Here is a 21,720-nt window from a genome sequence, read left to right on the forward strand (position 1 = left end):
ATGCTGTTGGAATCGACTTGTCATACTCAATGCATATGCCACGTCCGGACGTGTGCATATCATGGCATACATGATTGATCCTATAGCCGAAGCATAAGGAATCTGGGTCATGCGCTCTTTCTCTTCCGGTGTCTCTGGTGCCTGAGACTTGCTCAAATGCACCCCTGGAGCCATAGGAAGAAACCCCTTTTTGGAGTTAGTCATGCTGAATCTCTCTAGAATCTTGTCTATATAAGACTCTGACCGAGAGATAACATCCGACGTGATCTATCTCGATAGATACGGATGCCCAAAATTCTTTGTGCCTCACCCAGATCTTTCATCTGGAAATGGTTCTTCAACCATACTTTTACCGAAGTTAAGAGAGGTATGTCATTCCCAATCAGGAGTATGTCATCAACATACAATATTAGGAAGACAATCTTGCTCCCACTCGACTTGATATATAGACATGGTTCCTCGACCGATCGAGTAAATCCATTTTCTTTTATCACTTGGTCGAAACGATGATTCCAACTCCGAGAAGCTTGCTTAAGTCCATAAATGGAACGCTTAAGCTTGCACACTTTCTTAGGATGTACAGGATCGATGAAACCTTCGGGTTGTACCATGTACAACTCTTCCTCCAAATAACCGTTTAAGAAGGCGGTTTTCACATCCATCTGCCAAATTTCATAGTCATGAAAAGCGGCAATCGCTAAGATAATCCGAATGGAATGCAGCATGACTACGGGTGCAAAAATTTCATCGTAGTGAAAACCTGGCACTTGGGTGAAACCTTTAGCAACTAGTCGTGCTTTATAGATATCTTGTTGACCTTCCACAGAATGCTTTATCTTGTAAAGCCATTTGCATTGAAGGGGACGAACCTTAGCAGGTAAGTCAACAAGATCTCATACGTTGTTCTCATACATGGAGTCCATCTCGGATTGCATGGCCTCAAGCCATAGCTTTGAGTCGGAACTAGTCATGGCACCTTTATAGGTTGCGGGTTCACTACTCGTTAAGAGCAGAATGTCATCTATGTCATGTTCCTCGACCATACCTATGTATCTGTTCGGAGGAATAGAGACTCTTCCCGACCTCCTAGGTTCCTCAGGAATACTAACCGCAGCCGGGATTGAAGGAACTGGTTCCTCCAATGGTTGCTCGGTATTTGGTTCTGGAATCTCCGACAGCTCGAAGGTTCTATTACTCTTCGCGTTCTCGAGAAACTCCTTCTCTAAGAATGTCGCACTAGCCGCAACAAATACACGTTGTTCGGTTGGCGAATAGAAGTAATGACCAAATGTTCCTTTAGGATAACCTATAAAGTATGTCTTGACCGATCACGGGCCGAGCTTATCCTCGTGTCTCCACTTGACATAAGCCTCGCAGCCCCAAACCCGTATAAAGGACAAGTTAGGGACCGTTCCCTTCCATAGTTCATATGGAGTCTTATCAACAGTTTTAGACGGACTTCGGTTAAGTATTAGAGCAGCTGACAAAAGAACATAACCCCACAATGAATCAGGCAACACGGTGTGACTCATCATGGATCGAACCATATCATGTAGTGTTCGATTTCTCCGTTCGGACACACCATTCAACTGAGGTGTTCCAGGTGGAGTTAACTGTAAGACAATCCCACAGTCCTTGAGGTGTTGATCAAAATCGTGTGAAAGATACTCGCCACCACTGTCTGATCGTAGTGTTTTAATCTTTCTACCCAGTTGGTTCTGTACCCGATTCTGGTATTCTTTGAATTTCTCAAAGGACTCACTTTTATGCTTCATTAAGTAGACATAGCCATATCTACTTAAATCGTCCGTGAAAGTGATGAAATACCTATAGCCTTCTCGTGCGGTGATTGACATAGGTCCACACACATCTGTATGTATGAGTCCTAATAGGTCAGCAGCGCGTATTCCAACACCTTTGAAGGAAATCCGAGTCATCTTACCAATGAGACATGATTCACACGTGCCAAATGATTGAAAATCAAAGGCCGAGATAGCTCCATTCTTTATGAGCTGTTTGACGCGTTTCTCATTAATGTGTCCCATACGGTAGTGCCATAGATAAGTTTGATCTTTGTCACCAACCTTTAACTTTTTATTCATTACGTGCAATATTTCAGTGGTCTGATCTAAAACATAAATTCCATTCATGGAGACTGCCTTGCCATAAATCATATCGTGTAATGAGAAAATGCAGCTATTATTCTCTATTACAAATGAAAAACCAAGTTTGTCAAGCGTAAACCGAAATAATGTTTTTGGATAGATGGGTACATAATATAGCGATTATATAAAAATAACTCAAATCCGCTAGGAAGCTGGATCACATATGTTCCCCTCGAGACGGCAGCCACTCGTGCTCCATTCCCTACACGCAGGTCCACCTCACCCTTTACGAGGGGTTCGATGTTTCGGAGCCCCTGCACATGATTGCACAGATGAGAACCACAACCAGTATCTAGTACCCAAGTTCCGTAACTTGCGTGGTTAATCTCAATCATATGAATAAAAGAAGAAGAAGTAGACATACCAACAGGAGTAACGCGACCTGCTTTTATGTCCTCATGGTATACAGGACATGTACGCCTCCAATGCCCAGTCTTGTGGCAATGATGGCATTCCATGTTACCGGTCTTGCTCTTTGTCGCGCCTAGTGAGGTGCTTGACTCACCAGGCCCACTCTTACCCGATCCCGACTTCTTAAACTTCGGCTTACCCCGCTAGGTCCGCCTCGAGCTTTGCCCTTACCCTTGCCCTTGTTTGACACAACGAGAACATCCTGTTTCAGGCTCCCACTAAACTTCATGTCTTTCTCGGTCTGTACGAGAAGGGAGTGTAGTGCATGAGGACTTTTCTTCAAATCATTCATATAGCAATTGGCTCTAAAGAGCGCAAAACCATCGTGGAGTGAATGAAGCATGCGGTCAATCACGATGTTCTCACTGATCTTACAATCAAGTGCCTCCAGTTTCTCGACATTCTCAATCATGCTGAGAATGTGTGGGCTAACTGGTTGGCCCTTCTGGAGTTTCGCCTCAAAGAAGCGACAGGTATGCTCATAGGTCACGATTCTCGGTGCTTTCGAGAATTCCTTAGTGAGCGTAGTGAAAATCTTGTTTGCACCTTGGGCTATGAAGCGTTTCTGCAAATTGGATTCCATTGCAAAAATGAGTACGTTCTTTATCGCACCCGCTTCCATGACGAAATCGCTATACGTGGCGATCTCGTTAGCTCCAGCCGTGGGGCCTGGGTTTGGCGGGATGGGCTCTATCAGATATTTGACCTTCCCGTCAGCGATGGCAGCATTCCGTAATGCCGCCTCCCAGTCCGCGAAGTTTGATCCATCATTCTTCAGTCGAGTAGACTGATTCATCTGATTCATGAAGATCCGAAGCCAGGACTCACGGTCCAATGTGGCACTTGGCATTGGGTCGTTCATACGGCCAGCCATTTTGTTATTAGCAGTTTAAATGATCGTGTTCTACACTGAAAAAGAAAGAAAAACAAAACGAAATAAGCAACTCATCGAGGTGATTTAGGTCTAATTAAAATTCATTTTAACGTGTAGACTCATTGCACTTTTATAATCGATCTACCTCAAGAATTATACAAATGATCCCAAGACTCAATTTCTATAAATTGATAAGCCAACTGTTTGGCTAGTTCTACCGTTAGAACTCTTGGTCGATAGATTTTCGTAAATCCTATCTTTAGTCCACCATAATCACAGGATCGTACGAGTGACCATAGTGTTGAGATAAAATAGGTCAATCAGTTCCAACTTACCCGACGTAGAAGGGGTCATATTATGCCTACCGACAAAGAAGGGATTCATTAGAGTTTGACCTATAAAGACTATTCTCAATTTTTGGTTATACGAGGAAGATCCCATCAACTTAGTTTTAATTCATTTAAAGTGAACGAAAGTCTAGCATTACGTGAATGAATTAACTTAGGTGATGGCTTATAAATTCCGTGTGACATATGTATGTCATAGAAAACTAACGCGTAACCTCTATATGAGTCAGTTTTCATGCAAAAATTAGGTGGTTTGGTTTTAGGCGGAATATGATGCAAACTATCGTTACGATGAAAAACAAAAAAAACAAAACGTAAATAAAAGTCCTAGTGTGGCCTATCCTAGCAAAATAAACATAATACAACTTTGGAATCCACCGTTGGACCCTCGAAGCTTGTCTTGATGTTCCATCTTGATCCATGCAGCGGGAGTGAGCATCCGTTCTCCATCTTTGGTCTTCTCAAAATTACAATTTAAAATTTACAAAATATAAACCTATTTACATTCTAAATTAAAACTATAATTACAAGGAAAAAACCAAAACGGAGATGCGAGATCTCAAAATACAACCAAGACTGTGTTCCATCATTACGGTAACACGTTCTACTAAGGCCACACTAAGTTACAACCGTTTGTAAAATTAAATACGTAATAAAAAACATTCATGGCATTCAAAAGTAACGATAAATAAAAGATGCATCAACTAAAACAAAAATTTATTCGTGACATAATTCCGTAATAATGTTAAATTTATCCAAACCACCTTTTAACGATTAAAATTATGTGACAAAACCGCTTCTATCAACTTAATTTTAATTCATGACAATCCGTTACTTTAAATCGCTTTAAAATAACTAAATGGTACGTGAGTGAACCGTTTCACTATCAAGCGAGTGTACAACATCCGTATAATGTACATATTATGGCCAAAAAAAAAAATACCGAAAATTTTTTTTTTTTTATTTCGGCTGGACCGAGAGCAAGAAAGGAAAAAAAATTCCGAAACATCAAAACCCTCGTGAAAAACGATTGAACAAAACAAAACCAATTGCAATTTTGATCTAATTCGTATAAAATTAAATCTACAATTGATAAAACCTTAACATATTGCTATAAAGACCGATTATAATAACAATATGCAAAAACAAAACGAAAATAAAACCAATCGTTTTATGACTGAACGGCCGTGAGCCGAATGGCACGGTTTTCAAGGTAAAAATTATCGATTCAAAACGTTTTATGAAAATCACGATGAAAAATTTACGTGGCCTCGCTCTGATACCACTTATAGGGAATTATCCGTATAAAACCCCTTAAAATTAAGGACTATAACGAAATTTTATCATGTGATTAATTGTCATAAACGAAAAACAAGAGAAACGATAAAAGAATAAGAATCAACCTCGGGTCCTATGCAAATCGGCCTAAGAACAGAAATCAATGTAGATTTCCTCCTAATTGTTGCACCCAAGATCGTCTGAGACTATGCCCCTTGTGCTAGAAATTACTCTCTAATTGCCTTGCAATATTGAGAGAGCTATTTGTGAGTTTTCTGATGTGAGATCTAGAATTTCAGAGAGAAATGCTCCAAAACCCTAATTTTTGTGCAAATGAGAATCATTAGGTCAAAAGGAGAGAGGGACTCTCCTTTTGTTCGGCCGTGAGGTTGATAGGGGAGGGAGTGGGCTTTCCACTTTCTCCTTATTCAACTCGTGGTCTTGCTAAATGTATATGACGGGTTTTAATTTTAAATCGTCACTCGTTATCGGACAATAAAATATCGACTAGTAACATGAATTAGTCGACATATTAATACTTGTCCGATAATGACAATATTGTATAATTAATTAAATTCAATATATATTAACTAAATATAATCGTTTATATTCAATTTACGAATTAACCGCTTAATTCACCTTAGCCAGTATTATTTAATCCGTATTAAATAATTATCTCAACATCGCGTTGGACTAATTATTAGTCAGTAACTCCGACTAACTACTTAGTCATATAAGGCATCAACATGACTGTATTTTCATACCGTCACATCTCTCAAACGTATCCTATAGGTGTGACTTTTAGAGACCAGTTGATCACCGCCATCTGTATGACAATAACGTCAAACTTATCTAGCAAGCCAACCGTTATTGATAAACGTGGACCAACTGATAATAATACAAAAGTATACCCTTTAATCCTTTTAGAGATTTATATGTCATTGCACTAACTGTGGAGGACACCAGCCCCAACAAGCTCCCACTTGTCCGTACAAGTGTACGTGCAATAACGTTATCCGCACTAACTGGAGGACACCGGCTCCAACAAATAGTGAGGTCCTCCTTATTTATAAATCGATCGACAAATTCAAACATACGGACACCTTTTGAGGTAACAAGACGGTCCACCTCAGCCTTGGTCAATCCAAGCAAGTCCCTAAATTTGTTTTTATATCCTTGAGAGGTAGGAGGTATAACCGGAACTCTTTCTGCATCCCATCCTCCAACCGCAGCAATTTCTTCAGGGAAAGGGTAAATTTCGCCTCTCGAAAAGGCAAATACATGGAAATTTGGGTCCCAATATTCAAGACATGCATCCAAAAAGGGCCGCACAACCTTCACTAGCTTCAAACTTATGATTGATCCCAAATTGAAAGCACCCATATCGGGTTTCTCCACTTTTGTGAATTCATTCGTCCACTCCTTAATGCGATTTTCAAAGGCATCCATTTTTTGTTGGAAAATTTTGAGAAATTTATTAGAGATTTTATGTAATAGACGAGGACGAGAGAGAGAGAGAGAGAGAGAGAGAGAGAGAGAGAGAGAGAGAGAGAGAGAGAGAGAGAGAGAGAGAGAGAGAGAGAGAGAGAGAGAGAGAGAGAGAGAATTGTGAGAATAGAAGTTCAACCGAGGTCTCTATTTATACTATTCGTTGTTTCCTAATTTCAGCTGAGGACGGACAAGCTGGGGAAATGACGCAGCAGGTGTTGCGCCTCTTCCCCAGGTCATTTTCCTCATTTGACGGCTGTGGATCTTTCCTAATTCCGTTTTAGTTAAAATTTCCTATTCCGATAAGGATTTAATTCGGTAATTCCGCGTAATTGCTAAATTTGTGTTTCCTAATCACTACTGGTTCGCTTCTCGAGGCAAAATCAACATTTTTGCCATATACGCACACTTACTCATTTTTATTTTCTTTTTCTTTTCGGGGAATCATTTCACTCCCTCTTTTCAAAATATTTTTAACACACTTAGACATTTCTTTTAAATTCTTTTTTTAGGGGGTAGCCCTCCCTACCGTCCGATCGCGTCATTTTTGTCCATTTTCGGGCACCTTTTTTTTCATTTTCGCGCTTATTTAGGCCATTTATTTAAATTAATTCCTTTTATTATATGCTTTGGTATGTGATTTTCTACGTGAATTTCGGCAGCATGACGGCATAAACCGTCACATGCCAAACCTGTTTTCTAAGCTAACCTGCAGATACAGCAAACACCCAGCAGCAAAGGCACACAGGCCATCATATACAACCAAAAAGCAACTGTACATCAAAGTACGGGCTCCTGCCCAAAGTGACATCAAAAGAAAATGTAAAAATATACAACAAACAGCCGGCAAATTAGCTCTGACGACCCCTCAGCTCAGCTATTGTCGCCTCAAGAGCGGCAATCTCAGCATCTCTAACCTCGAGCTCTCTCAGCAGGCGGGCCGTCTCCTCCTGGGACTGCGCTAGCTCATACTCCAAGCCACGATCCCTCTACACCGAAGAAAATGGAGAAATGTTTTACTTTACTTTATTTCACAAAATTGGAGAAAATAAGAAATAAGAAACGGGTACGAAAGGTTCATACCTGTCGACCCGAGCCACCAGCAAGAGCCTCGATGGCCGTAGCTCGCAGCCGGTTGGCCATCCTCCACAGCTTCACATACCTGGACGGTGCCACCTTCATTCAAATAGGGAGAAGGTTCAAGCAAATGCATTCATATGTAAATAAAATACAAAAGACAGCCAAAGTTGGGGGCTTACCCTCCTCACGATGTGCTGCCACTCGTCTAGACCAACGTCGGTGACGGCTTCGCTAAACTCCCGGATCTCCGAGATCGTAGTCATCCTCGCCGAGTCAGTGTACTCCAGTGTCCCTGAAAAAGCTGGGGGCTCGATGCCCGCCACCTCGATCTCCTGCAAACCTCAAATGATTTGTTATTTTGATGATCATTCATCATTTATCGGTTTTATCAAAAACAAATAAGCGGTAAATATACTTACCACAATCGGCCAGTACGCCAGCCTCTTGCGAACAAACTCGGCGTACTCCTCGCCAGGAAGAAGGTGAGCGTCATCACTCGCACCGGCCTTATCCGTCGTCCTCTCAGCCTCCAAAGGCTCCCTAAACATCGTCTGTGGAGGATCGATGGGAACCATGAAAGCGTCGCGGGAGTACTGCCGAGCCAAACGCTCACCCAAGTACCACACAGGCCCCATGGGCGTGGTCAATAGCAACCGACTCGAACTCCGAGGATGGAGAACCTCAGCCACGAAAGCTGGAGCTCTAGAGTAGCTCTCCCAAGGCCGGGGCACCCACTAAAGCAAGAGAACGGGGTCATTCCTATGATCATTTCTAAGTGAAGAAAAGATAAATGAAATTCAAAGACGCTGACGCTGTCTAAGCTCATGGCGTTCACGCCCCTCCGGCAAACGTCATAAGAAGACCTCTGACTCTTCCGACGACACACGATCAAGTCCTTAACGACGAGGTACTCTCTCGGTACGTCCGCCGCCCTCATGGGCGCAAAACTGGGAAAGTAGGAGTACACCGACGCCTGCAGACAAAACAATGGTAATTATAACTCATTCTCTACAAAATGATCTTTCATATTTTCAAATAAAAAATATATAGAAGAATAATGACAAAATGATCTTTCATATTTGCGAAAAAGGTTCATACCTCCAACAGAAGTCCAGGACCGACAGTGGCAGGAGAAGTCCCCTTCTCCATCAACTCCGGACGAACCATGGCCCTCATGTAACGTGTGAGGACCGCAAAGCTAGGAGTAACCTAGTCCCAATGACCTAGGCTACTCAAGTCAGCAAGAAACAAAAGGAGCTTCGTCGACAGCCTCTCCCCCTTGTCTCCGAGGTAAATCGAAGACAAGAACCACCACAGCCACAAGCGAGCCCGCTGCTCAGCAGTACAAGGAGATGGAGGCACCGTGTGTCCGTCCATCCTCACCCTCGCCGGAACCCTGCCGCCGAAGTAGTCCCTCATGTAGGTACTAGGCACCAAACCGGGAACCTGGGCCGCACTCGTAGCCAGGTTTTAGCCGATCAAACTCCTCGCCTCGGCCGAGTCTACTCTCATGGCCGTCGACGGCCACACCACCGACTCCTCTCCACACGGCAGATCTGAGATCATGCCGTATTCCTCCAGGGTGACCCCGATCTCTCCGAAAGGCATATGGAATGTCGAAGTCGTGTCCCAGAACCGATCAAGAAAGGCTCGAATCAGGCAAAGGTTAGCCCGAATCTTCCTTTCCTTGATCTCTCTCCAGCCTCGCACCAAGGCGTTGAAAGCTCCCTGCTCGATGATGGCCTGCTCCTCCTCCGTCAGCTTCCCGAAGGCATCCATCATCGTCGTGTAGCCGGAAAAGAACCTCATGTTCCCAGCCTCCTGCGTCAATTCAAAAGAAAAGCTTTCTTAAGCATAGAAAAGCACGCAAGTAAACAAACAAAGAAACAAATAAGGAAATATGCAATAAATGAATAAAAGAAATGACAAGTGGAAGGCTTACCATACTCCTTGCCGTCCTGTACGACAAGTGGCTCTCCGCAACCCAAATGAGATGTCTACCATCCCATTTCTCATCCCACTCAGGCGCTCCTGCGATCTGGTGGCCGCCTCGTCCCACATTGGCCCTCTGTGGGGCCTCCTCCTCCTCCTCTAAGTCCTCCTCCATCACCTGAACAGTATAATGCTCAACGTCACGTCAGTCTCCATGAAGTCTCTCCCCGACGTAGAAGGAATATCCTCTGCAAATTAAAGCAAATAAAGCAATGCTAAGCGTATTTTCAATCATTTTCGAGCATTTCAAGCGTAAAAAGCGGCATTTTTGGCCATCTTTGGCCTCGCTTTCCAAAGCCTAACCACTCATGTGGTAGGATGGGTCAAGAAGAGTCTAAGTTCGAGCCTAGTTGCGGGTTTGAGTCGAAAATTCGGCACCATTTCGCTACAATGTCAATTATGCCATATAAGTGTCCCGGCGAAGCTGTCATAAATCAAAAATCTGGCATGATAGCAAGTTTACCCATTACTCAAGGGTTCCAAAACACCAAGTTTCATCAAAAATGGGCTAGTATAGGGCCATTTTCGAAGGGGTTTACTGTTTAGCAGAGAAACCGTCACATTTCGCCCTCAAATCCTTAATACTTGACGAAAATTCGAATGGGATATATGGTTGTGTTCCTAACATGTCCAATTACTCATTTCTAATGTCAATTTCATGAGACAAATCCATTTGAGACAAAAGCCCCAAATTTTCGAAATATAAGGGTATAAAAATCCTAATTTTCGACCTAAAATCAAGCTCAAATGCAAATTAAAGCAAGTACAAGACACATACCTTGATTAGTCATTATTTATGGTGAGATTTGATCAAGTTCTTGACTGAATTTGGTTGGGTTTTGATGAAGAAACGAAGTATTTGTGTTTTTGAAATGAAAATAAAACACGACTTAAGTCGGGTTTTACCCAGACAGGGACGAGCTTGGGAAAGGACGCAACACTAGCTGCGCCTCTTCCAAAGGTCGCAACTCTTGCTGCGCCTTTTCCTCAACAGGCTTCCTCAAAATTCGTTATAAGTTCGTTATTTATGGGCCCAGGCTTCATGCGCCTTTTCCTCAACATATGGCTCCGTTTTGGCGTTCTCTCCGTCCGGATCAGCATTTTCCTCAACAGACTACAGACAGCCACAACATTTTGTTTCCCGAGAGAGTTCATGATCACTAAACACGGTTCATTGGCATCTCCTCTTCATCGGAATTTCGCTTGCGACAACCCGAGTAGATTTTTCACTTCAGCAGTGCTAAGGACGCGCTGTTGTCGATCAAACACCTTTATTTTCTTCAGCGATGCTAAGGACGCATCGTTGTCAATCCTTTATTTTTCCTCAGCGGTGCTAAGGACGCGTCGTTGTCGATTTACACTTTTTCTTCAACGATGCTAAGGACGCGTCGTTGTCGATCCTTTATATTACTCAGCAGTGCTAAGGACGCGTCGTTGTCGATTTACACTTTTCCTCAAAGATGCCAAGGGCATGTCGTTGTCGATCTATTATTTCTTCCTCAACAATGCCAAGGGCGCGTTGTTGTTGACTCGTTTATTATCTTTCTCCCCAGCGGTGCCAAGGACGCGCCATTGTCGACCCAATGTATGATTCGACCCCAGCAGAATCATCGATATGTTCCCCAGCGAGAGTTCGTTGCCGCTCATAGCCCACGTACTTCTCAAAAAACAAAGTTTGCTTGAGGACAGACATAAGCAAGTTCTCCAGGTATGATTTCTTCTTATGGCTGGCGAGCTTCCTTACGTAGTTTAATGAACTATAAACGACCCTCCCCGATAGTCGACAGACTCTAAAATGTTCCCGACGATAGGTCATTGGCTCAGACCCCTTGAGCCGCCTCGCGTCGCCATAGTCTTCAAGTTGTAATCTTCGATTGACCTAAGGGCTATACTTTGACTTTCGCCTTGTCCAAGCCTCAGTCAAAGTGGGGGCTCTGTAGATACCTCATTTCTACACCTCTCGCCAGCCACCCAGTGATGATTGGGCCGCATATTTGATACGCGGAACGATTTTATGACAGTTCGTAAGTTCATCGACAAGTGATAGCTCAAACACTCGAGTCAACCTCATGGTCGTCATCTACACGCCGATACGGTCATTTTGACAGTAATTAGAGTTCATTTGGAGTCCGGGTCAAAAACCGCTTCATTTTCTAAAAAAACGTTTAAATGCCGAGTCGGAATGTTCTAGAATTCTCTGGATATTTATTCCTAATTAAGCTTACTATTTTTAAGGAAATATCTCCCGTATATTGTGTTTCATGGAATAAGGAAGTGTATATCTACCGAAATTTCATAAAAAAAACGCGGAAATCTTTCTTGCTGAGGAGGAAACCTCTTGGGAAATGACGCAGCAGGTGTTACGCCTCTTCCAAGGGTCGCAGTGGCTGCTGCGCCTCTTCCCCGACCCTCTTTCCACGCTTTCGAGAATATTTCCGTGATTTGTTTCCGTATCCGTGTCATTCCTAAACTTCTTCGTGTGTTTAGTATAAATAGAGACCTTCGTTCTCCATACTTGGCACGCGAGTGTCCGCCCTTATCTTCTCTCTTTGCATTCTAGACCACGCTACTGCTTTCGACGCCTACGTGCTTGATCAATCGACCACGTAAGCTCAGATCATTCTGAGTCCTAGTCACGTTGCATAGACCGACCAATTTGACCAACTCCACCTTAATCAATCTAATCAATCTTTTAAATCCTTTAACAAGGGCACTTTCCACGCATATTCGAGTCGAGCAATCAATAAACGATAACTTTAGTCAATCTCGTTTCGTTAAACATGTAAGTCTGAGGGTGTAAAATCTTATTTTATTGTACTTATTATTTTGTATCATTGATGTAAGGTCTATATCAAAAGCACGTTCAAAACCGTCTTCAAAAACCATCTTTTAATCCGTATTTACAAAACAGCGGAGGTCTGACGTCGAGAAGAAACGCAGCAGCAGCTGCGCCTCTTCGAAGAGTCGCAGTATCTGTTACGCCTCTTCCTGAGGCTGCCGCTGCTCCTGCTCTTTTTCTTCTTCCTCGACCTTCTGCAATTTTCTATTTTTCTTATTTCTTTCGTTTTTTTTGTTCGTTTCAGTATACAATCATGTTTTAATAATCCTTTTCAAATTATAACGTTTAATTCGACTTAAATCTCTTATAATTCGATATTAGCGGGTTTCCGTCATCTTATTCAAACCCGGATTTAAGAGGCTCGATTCGTTCATATCAAGTCCCTTGAATTCGTCTCTGATATATGTTTTAATTCTGTTTTTTTCATCAATTCTTAACCTTTAATTTCCACCTCTAACTTCAAGTTTGCATATAAACTCGTTTTCGACATCGTAAATAATATCTAACCTGTAGTAGTTCGTTTCAATCCATTTTTATCATCTTGTGACGGTTCCAGATATATGTAATCTGCTAAATCACTTCTACTTGAGTCCTAATGTAAATATCGACCTTAAATCTACAAACGAATGATAACGGTGTTGCGGTTCTGACTTCACAGACAGAGCCCAGCTCTAGAACAGACGCAGGGAGTGTTGCGCCTCTTCCAGAGGACGCAGCAGATGTTGCGCCTGTTCTAGGTTGGTTTCTGTCCCTGAACTCTTTCTCGCTTTGACGTAGCTTCTAATTACGGTTTAAATCGACTATTATCCGTATTATCACTCCTAATCTGCCATATTTTCGTATTTTAATTCAATTTTATTTTCTTTTATTTTCTTCTACAAAATCCCGTTTCGAACGTGCTTTTGACGTAGATCAAATAATCCTTGTAATTATTGTAATTTTAATTATTGTAATTCATTTATCGTATTTATTATTATGTATGATTTATTTACTTGGCTTTCACCTGTAATTAATCTAACGTCGACTTCGACCCAATTTGTTTGCTAAATTACGTGTTCACCGACATAGTCTAATTCACATGCTAGGTTTAATCTGTGTTTGTTGCATTGCATGCATTACATCGACAACATATCAAATATGAATAATTTCCCTAATCATTAGTAGAGGCCGCTATCGAGGCGGGCGTGATTAGGTGTTCGATTAAAGAGCTTCCTAATACGTACCCTCACCCCTTACTCCAGTTATCTCTGGACATCCGTGTCCATTGGTATCTTCGAGAGTCATTCTAGACATAGAATGCTAAGGGTAACAAGTTCTTAGTATCTATGTCATTACTTTGTGTCTTGACATGACACGAGGTATTCAAACGGTTTCCAATTTTTCCACAATAAATTGGTGGCGACTCCACAAATGCAAGCTTATTCAACCTTTCACCAGTTTCAATGCCTCACAAATCGGTAACGGCCCATGACGTGCTTTGGCAAACCCAAGACTCCGTGGGAGAAGTGTCGCCGCCTCGAGACCAACGTGCGGGTGTGCGCGGCGCGGGTGGCCCATGTCCACAAAAACGTAACTCAACAATTCAATTAAAGGGTTCCTTGAGCGAGTATTACACCACTCGATCGAGCATCCTACAGTAGGGCCAGAAATACTTCAAAAATGACGGGTATTACTATGCGCCTCAAACTCAAACACTAACCAAAAATATCTTTTATGGATTCCAGAATATTTTGTCTCAGAACGAGACGTGATCCTGAAATTTGAGAAGGTTTTTGATTCGGACTCCGAATTAACTCTAATTACTATCAAAGGACCGTATCGGCACGTAGATGACAACTCAAGGGTTGACCAAGATGTTGAGTAACATTGTATTAACTGATTTACGAAATGTCATAAAATCATGACATAAGTTAAACATGTCGTCCGATCATTATTGGGTGGTTTGCATGAGATCCGAACTCATGTATCTACACACCTAGCTCGCCTGCTCCGTTCCTTCTTCTCGTGGCTTCTCTTTCACGCTCCTAGGCCCCAGCAACACCCATTCCAACCCAACACTTCATTTGACATTAATACCCTCATCACTTCACCAAGCACACACTTCCAATAACACAACAACAAAGCAAATCATGATTCGCATTCCACCAATTTAACGTCCAAATTACCTAAAATCGTCAATCTTAATACTACAAAACACTCATCACTGCGGATGAGTATGGGGGCGGATTCGAGACTCTGAGAGCAGAGATATTTTTGAGAGACATGGAAAATAAGTGGACAAAATGCTAAAATCCAAATCAATAACATCCAGTAGGCAAATCTACCAATAAATTCTAGTTGGCTATAAAATCGACCATTACAGGTGATCTGTCATCAAGGGCAACGTAAAGTTAGATTAAGGTGGCCATGGTGGTCAGTAGCGGCTTGTAAAACTGATCTAGCAAGTAACTTTTGTTGGCGATGTGATTCACTTAAGTTATTTTACCCTTTTTTTTAACATTTACAATATGGTCAAATACTTCAGGATTACAATAGAAAAAAGTTAGTTACAGACTTACAGTCTTAGAGGTGTATACGGTTGAGGGAGGTTGGAGAAGATAAAGTAGCTAGAAGGGTTCATATCCTGAACGTTATATTCAAATTTCAGTTGCACACGGAGGACGGATGACTCACTTTCAACGATAAAATAACACTGAACAGAGAAAATGGTAGTTTTCAAAGAGACCATAATAGAAGGAAAACCAATACATCAGGCAGCTTGAGATCAATCAAGATACCCACTAAGTCTACAACTTGGCGATACATTAGCCTTAAGAAATTTAAATTGGGCTAAAACCAGAACAGGAAGAACAATCGATTAAGTCTATATGCTCTCCAATGCCTGAAGAATATCAGCCTTCAAATCCTCGAAGTCCTCGACTCCAAAACTGAATCGAATCAAGGTGTCCTTGATTCCATACTTGAGTCTATCCGATGGACTGAGATCCCTGTTTGTAAAGCAATTTAAACAGCAATCAAATCCAAGTCCAATTACCAATTGGTAGAAACCAAATTAACTAGACTCCCTAACCAGATCGACTTATTTGCTAGGTCTAGAGAATACCAGTATGACATTATGCTTTTATGTTCATTCAAAAGGTGGCAATATAATAATTACCACCTCTACTTAGCAAAAGGTTGCAATATAATTTTATCACCTTTACTTGAAAAAAATAAAATAAAATAAAATAAAAAAAGCAAGGTGGTCCATAGCATAAAGGGTCCAAAGCACAATCATTTAGGGTCCGTTTGGATTGAAGGAATTGGAGAGAAGGGGAGGGGAGGGAAAGGGAGGGATTTAATTTCTTTTGTTTGGATAAAAAATATGGGAGAAAGGAAATGGAAGGGGAGAGAAATGAGAGGACTTATTTTCCCTCCTATAGAACAAACTATAATCTTTCCAAGAGTGGCAAGATTTGGAAAGAAAACATTATTTGGACTCTAATTATACCACTAGCATCCTTCAATCCTCCATCCATTCTTCATCTCCCTCCTTCCTCCCCTTCCATTTCCCTTCATAATTTTTGTTATCCAAACACCCACATCCCATTTGCCCTCCCCTTCTCTCCCCTCCCTTCACCTCCCCTCACTCCCCCTCCCCTCCCCTTCCCTCCTAAAATTGTATCCAAACGGACCCTCAAGGAGTGAAATGGCTTACAGATCAGACTCAAATAGCTTATTCAACTTGCATGTGCACAATCGGTGATGAATTTGACATCTGAGGAGTCTCCGTCACAAAATAATAGGAGCCAAACTTATTATGGCTTACCAGTATGACATTATTGCAGGTGGATCCACAATGCTTTCACAGCCTCCAAACGACGGAGCAATATATGGGATCTTCAATGCATCAGTAAATTTAATAGTGGTCTCCAAGTCTCCATCAAGCTGAATTATACAATATCACTTAGCTTTAGAGCACAGAAAAGTAACTTAGCAACCTACCAAACTTGCTACAACAAACGCTCCTCCTTCGGAACTAAGCCGCACTCACCTCAAAACTAACCACTCCACCAAAGCCAATCATCTGCCGCTTGGCCAGCTCATGCTCGGGGTGACTGGCAAGGCCTGGATAGTAAACATGCTTTATCTGGCATTGACAATTTATTAATATGATTAAATTATGAGGTTCAAGGAATTAAGACCAAAGATAAAGATTAAATCATACACAGTACTAGTACTTTTATAACCCCAAACTTATAGAGCCCAGACTGTACACAACTGTGTAAAATATCATGACCAGCCAGCACAAGATATCAATACAGAAAATAATCTGTGGGAGACCCAAAGATTAGATCAGGGTATTATGGACATGCAGCAATGAGAAGTAGTTAGTGCTAGTAGAAATTTGCTGGGTGAAATTCATTCAAGGATTTATAAGGAAAGTGAAGTCCCACTTTATTTTAAACTAAAAGGATACAAAAATGACTGACCGCTGCATGATCAATAAGCCATCCATTATAAAGACTATTTGGTTAATTGACACTCAAACATAACTTTAAAGCAGTACAAGTTGCTGGGCTTGATTTTCAGGAAAAAAGTCATAAGCATCAAGTCTGATTGGACAGAATTTTAGTGAGATACCTTGGGATGTGCCTCTAAAACTTCGGCCATCCTCATTGCAGTTGTATTCTGTTGCTGCACACGAAGATGCATGGTCTTCATGCCACGAATAATCAGGTATGAGGCATTCTGAAAAATTCAAGAAAAACATGAGAAGCGAAAAGCAATATCAGTTCAGTGAAACGAGGATTACAATGTAGAATCTACAAAAACTCCACAGTAGGTTGTAGGTAAGGAGCATAAGTCTGTCAAGTGAATCAACACTACGGAGGCAAGAACAATATAAATAATCATTGTATAGTAGTCAACATCAAATTAACAATGGTTAATAAATGATATAAAAACCCTTCATTTTTTATACCAGGGATACCTACCGGGTTAAGGGTCCCACCGAAAATGTGGTGCTCATACCGAATTTTCGAGATCAACTTTTCTGAACCACTGATGCAACCACCAAGCACCTACAGAAAAAAGATGGCAGAAATGCAAACGGAATACAACTGTCAACCAAAAAAGCAAAAGCAGACAACTGAAGGTAGCAATTTGACCTAGTACATGGAAACATGCTAACATACATCATTGTGCCCTCCCATATATTTTGTCATAGAATGGACAACAAGATCAGCGCCCAAAGGCAGTGCTTTCTGGTTAAGAGAAGTTGAAAATGTTCCATCTATGCAGACCAAAGCTCCTTTCTTATGGCAAAGCTCTGATACTAGCTTGATATCAACACATCGGAGGAATGGATTGGTAGGAGACTCTGTGAAGAAAAGATTAACCTACAAACAAAATTTCAGAGGATCATTGCATGTTACAAACAAAATTTCAGAGAATTTAAATGTCTTACACACTATAGAGGTAATTGTTAGAGAAATACAAAGGAAAGTAAGAGGTAGTGGATAAAGGAAGGAAATTAAGATGTGTTATAGCTAGCTCATTAAGGGGATAAAAAGCAATTCGTCTCCCCCATAGGATAATTTAGTACCCTCTATGGGACTAATAACTCAGAGGATCCTTGCATGTTACAAATAACCGCTAATTTGGAATTTAAACATCTTAGACAAGATAATGGGAAGATAAACAAGGGCTCGCTTGGATCAGGAATTCGGAAAATTGATAGGGAAAATACAAAGTAAAGTAAAGACGTAGTGGTGGTGGATAAAAGAAGAAGATGAAGATAGGTTATAAGAAGCTCGCTAAGGGGGTAAAAGTAATTCCTCTCCTTCATAGGATAATGTAGTACCCCCTACGGGAGTAATAGTTGGCCGCCACCCCCCACATCCTCCCTTCACAACTCCTTGTCTTCCCTTCAAAATCATCACACTTCTAACTTTTGACTTTGTTTTAAGCTCCATCACCCCTGTAACAGTTACCCCCAAACCAAGCGAACCCTACCAGGAAACAATCTTCATTTGGTACACTTACGTTATTCTCGTCCAATGCAGTCTTCAGGCCTTCCACATCAGCAGGATCAATGACAGTAGCCTGCATATTCAGTAAAAGCATTAATGATGCTTTGACGATTAGCAGAAGGATCTGATCTCCAATAACATAATACCGAATATATTCTACAGCCCACCAGACAGAACAAATATTCTCGGTAAAGATATTACATACATGCAGTATCGCTCAAACACATATCACATGTAACAAATAAAAACTACTTCCTCAAAGCTTTGAAGCCTGATATTGGTGATGTTCATTTGGGATAGTTTTTTAATGAAAATGATTGAAATACTCGTTCACTTCATTCTCAAGCAGGATCGAAAGGGGAGAGGAAAAGATGACGATTCATGTTAGCCAACCCAAACTCATTATGGGATTAAGACTCTGATGTTCCTGGTTTTGAACATAAGGTATGTGTTGGAAACTATCAAAAAATTAGACAGAGAACTAGGTAATTATTTAAGAGTAAGCCACTACGGCCCTACGTATATAACTAAGTTCAGGCCAAGAGCAAGATCAAGTGACTACTTGTAAGTGTTTAATATAAGCATTGAAGTTTGCTTACAGATACTACTTACCCAGTCGCATATATGTTTGTATCATCCATCATCCACCAAGGTTTTCACATGTGAGAAAGAACAGGAAACCCACCAATCATAGCAACAAACTGAATAGCTTAAACAGAAAAGCTATCTAAATGCAGCCCACAAGCTATAAATGACATAGAAATGCAGTAAGACTATTGCAGGTGAGAGAAGATGACTTTTGGTGACAAAACATGGCACGAATGAAATTTCCATAGTTTTTATGTGTACAACAGAAACATAGACATGTGAAGGAAAGCCATACCTTAATCTGCATCCTGGGAAGGGTTTTCTCAATAAACATCCGAGTCTTTCGGTAGCAATCAGTAGTCGTCACTATATGACCACCATTAGGCACCAAAGCAATCATCATGAGAACACTTGCGCACATTCCAGAAGCTAGCAACATTGTTGATTCAGCTCCTTCAAGTGCACTATTGCATTTTTCAACAATCATGAGTTAGAATCTAAAACATTAAACAGGCAGGGGCAATTTAAACATTCATGATATACTGAGAGACTCACAGACCTAATTTTCTCCTCCAATACTGTTGAGGTAGGATTGCCATAACGCCCATACTCATAGCTCGTATGTCGCCCTTCCTGATAGACAATGATACAACTTTAACACAAAAAGAGATTATAATAGAAATTGAAAATTATTGAATGCCCAGTGAGATCAAGTCTTTAGAAAAGGCTACTAGTAATTGCTTCATTGCATCATGTTATTCTCACATTCATTTTAGGGAAGTTTCATTCCGTATTCACTATTCACTGATTATTACTTTAGAAAGCATTTTGAGGTAAAATCATAAAAGTTCTCTTCATAACAACTGCCAAATTTTAAGTTGCCATTATTAAACCCTCCATAACTTCTTGATAGATTCATCACTCGAAACAATTTATTATTATATAAGCAAAGAAACCAGACCTTGAAATCAATAAGTTCTTGAGTCGTCTTGAAGGAATAGGCAGAAGTGTTCACTACTGGTGTGGTTATAGCATCAGTTACAATGCCGCGACCTAATCGCTCACCTGAAGACACCAAAACAGCAAACCATTTAGGTAAGCCACTGCACCACAGACTTCAAATACATAATCACATAACAACTCTTCTCAGCACTATCCACCCACCCACATCATCTTCAACATGTCAGATCATACAAACTCAAATCCCAAAAAAAATAATACTTTAACCTAATTCCCCCATTAAAAATTGAAATAGAAGACAATAAAGTTTAAGCTTCCAAAAGTTTATAGTTAAAAGAAATGGCATTGATGCAATCTATGTTCAGAAAATTATGGTTCTCAAAAGTATTAATTTATCCACTAAAGATTTACATACACTACCTACAGATTTAACGACGGCATAACCTTAACTATTATAAGTTGATAGAACTACTGTATGAACGAAGTTCAGTGAAACGTCATCATAACTTTAAACTGGATGTAATGAGGCAATTAAATTTAAAATTAGGATATTAAATGTTTCGAGCATCGCATTCATTAACTGACTAATACTTGTAGATCAATAAATCATTTTTGCAAATATCTACTACTCCCTCTCTCCCAATCATTTGTTTTTTTTTTTTTTTTGGAGAGAATTTAATCAACCATAAATAAATGATTGATACGGAGATAAATGAAACTGAATCAAAGATCAAAGATAAAATAATAGGTTGGAGGAGAAAATGTTGTACCAGCATGAACAACGAGGCTCCCATCAGAGCTCAAAAATGAGGGTCTAAATTTGTCAAAATTGTTAGAAGAATCAACATCAACAATAACATTAACATTATTGTAATCAGCAGAAGCCGTTCCAGCACCGTCGATGATTAGATCATCGACGGAGGAGGATAAAACAGCGGCGGAGTCGACGGCATTAACTGCCGGGACACCGCCAAAGTCAGGGTTGTTGTTAGTCCAAGAAGCGGCGACGATTTGAGCGACGCCGATGTTGCTACAGTTACGGCGAGCTTTGGTGCTGAGCTGGCGAACGAAGTTGGGAGGGAACCTCAAAATGAGGGAAGACGACAAGCCGGTGAAGCCGGAAGGAGAACCGTGGGTTGGTATGGAAGAGTGAGATCGACGGCGGCTTGAGCCGGGGAAGTCAGGACTTAGGTTAGCCGAGAAGGTTGGCTCACGGCGGCACTCCACGGACGGTAAAACCCTAGCAAAGCACGTGCTTGATACCGCCATTTTGTTGTTGTTTTTATTTCTCTCTTTCTCTGATTATTATTGTGGTTTAGGCGTCTTTGTTTTCTATGGTTTGATTTTGTGTTGGGTATTTGACTTTCTCTCTCTTATCTGAGTGCGAAAAATGTGACGGTTTCCTCGCTCAAGAGTCACATTTTCAGAATATAAATGATGAGTTGGTGAGGAAGCATGCAACTCACCATTTTCCGCTCTCTATTTTCCGCCTTTTTGGGTGTATAGCCAAGGTGGATAATTTTTAATTTTGTTTTTAAATTAAGTAAAAAAATTCACGCCTTATTTTTAATTTTTTTATTTATTACTCACTCGGTCCCGCTCAATTGTTATCCTTTCGTTTTGGCACAAAGACCAAAAAAAGGGGATGGGGGTCAATTACTAAATTACAAGTGGAACAAATTGA

At 41.0% G+C, this 21,720-nt stretch overlaps 1 protein-coding gene across 1 annotated transcript; it reads right to left on the reverse strand.

The window, feature by feature from the left end:
* Window positions 1–15,137: 15,137 nt before the first annotated feature.
* LOC141611834 (cystathionine gamma-synthase 1, chloroplastic) lies at window positions 15,138–21,510 on the reverse strand. Its single transcript, XM_074430472.1, has 11 exons — window positions 20,807–21,510; window positions 20,038–20,141; window positions 19,636–19,709; window positions 19,372–19,540; window positions 18,502–18,561; window positions 17,652–17,855; window positions 17,451–17,537; window positions 17,098–17,205; window positions 16,508–16,603; window positions 16,283–16,401; window positions 15,138–15,461 (listed from the first exon to the last, which is right to left on the reverse strand). The coding sequence occupies exons 1-11, from the start codon at window positions 21,303–21,305 to the stop codon at window positions 15,338–15,340; spliced, it is 1,644 nt and encodes a 547-aa protein (XP_074286573.1). The 5' UTR covers window positions 21,306–21,510; the 3' UTR covers window positions 15,138–15,337.
* Window positions 21,511–21,720: the final 210 nt, after the last annotated feature.

This window comes from Silene latifolia, chromosome 11, assembly GCF_048544455.1.
Source record: "Silene latifolia isolate original U9 population chromosome 11, ASM4854445v1, whole genome shotgun sequence".
Taxonomy (NCBI): Eukaryota; Viridiplantae; Streptophyta; class Magnoliopsida; order Caryophyllales; family Caryophyllaceae; genus Silene; species Silene latifolia.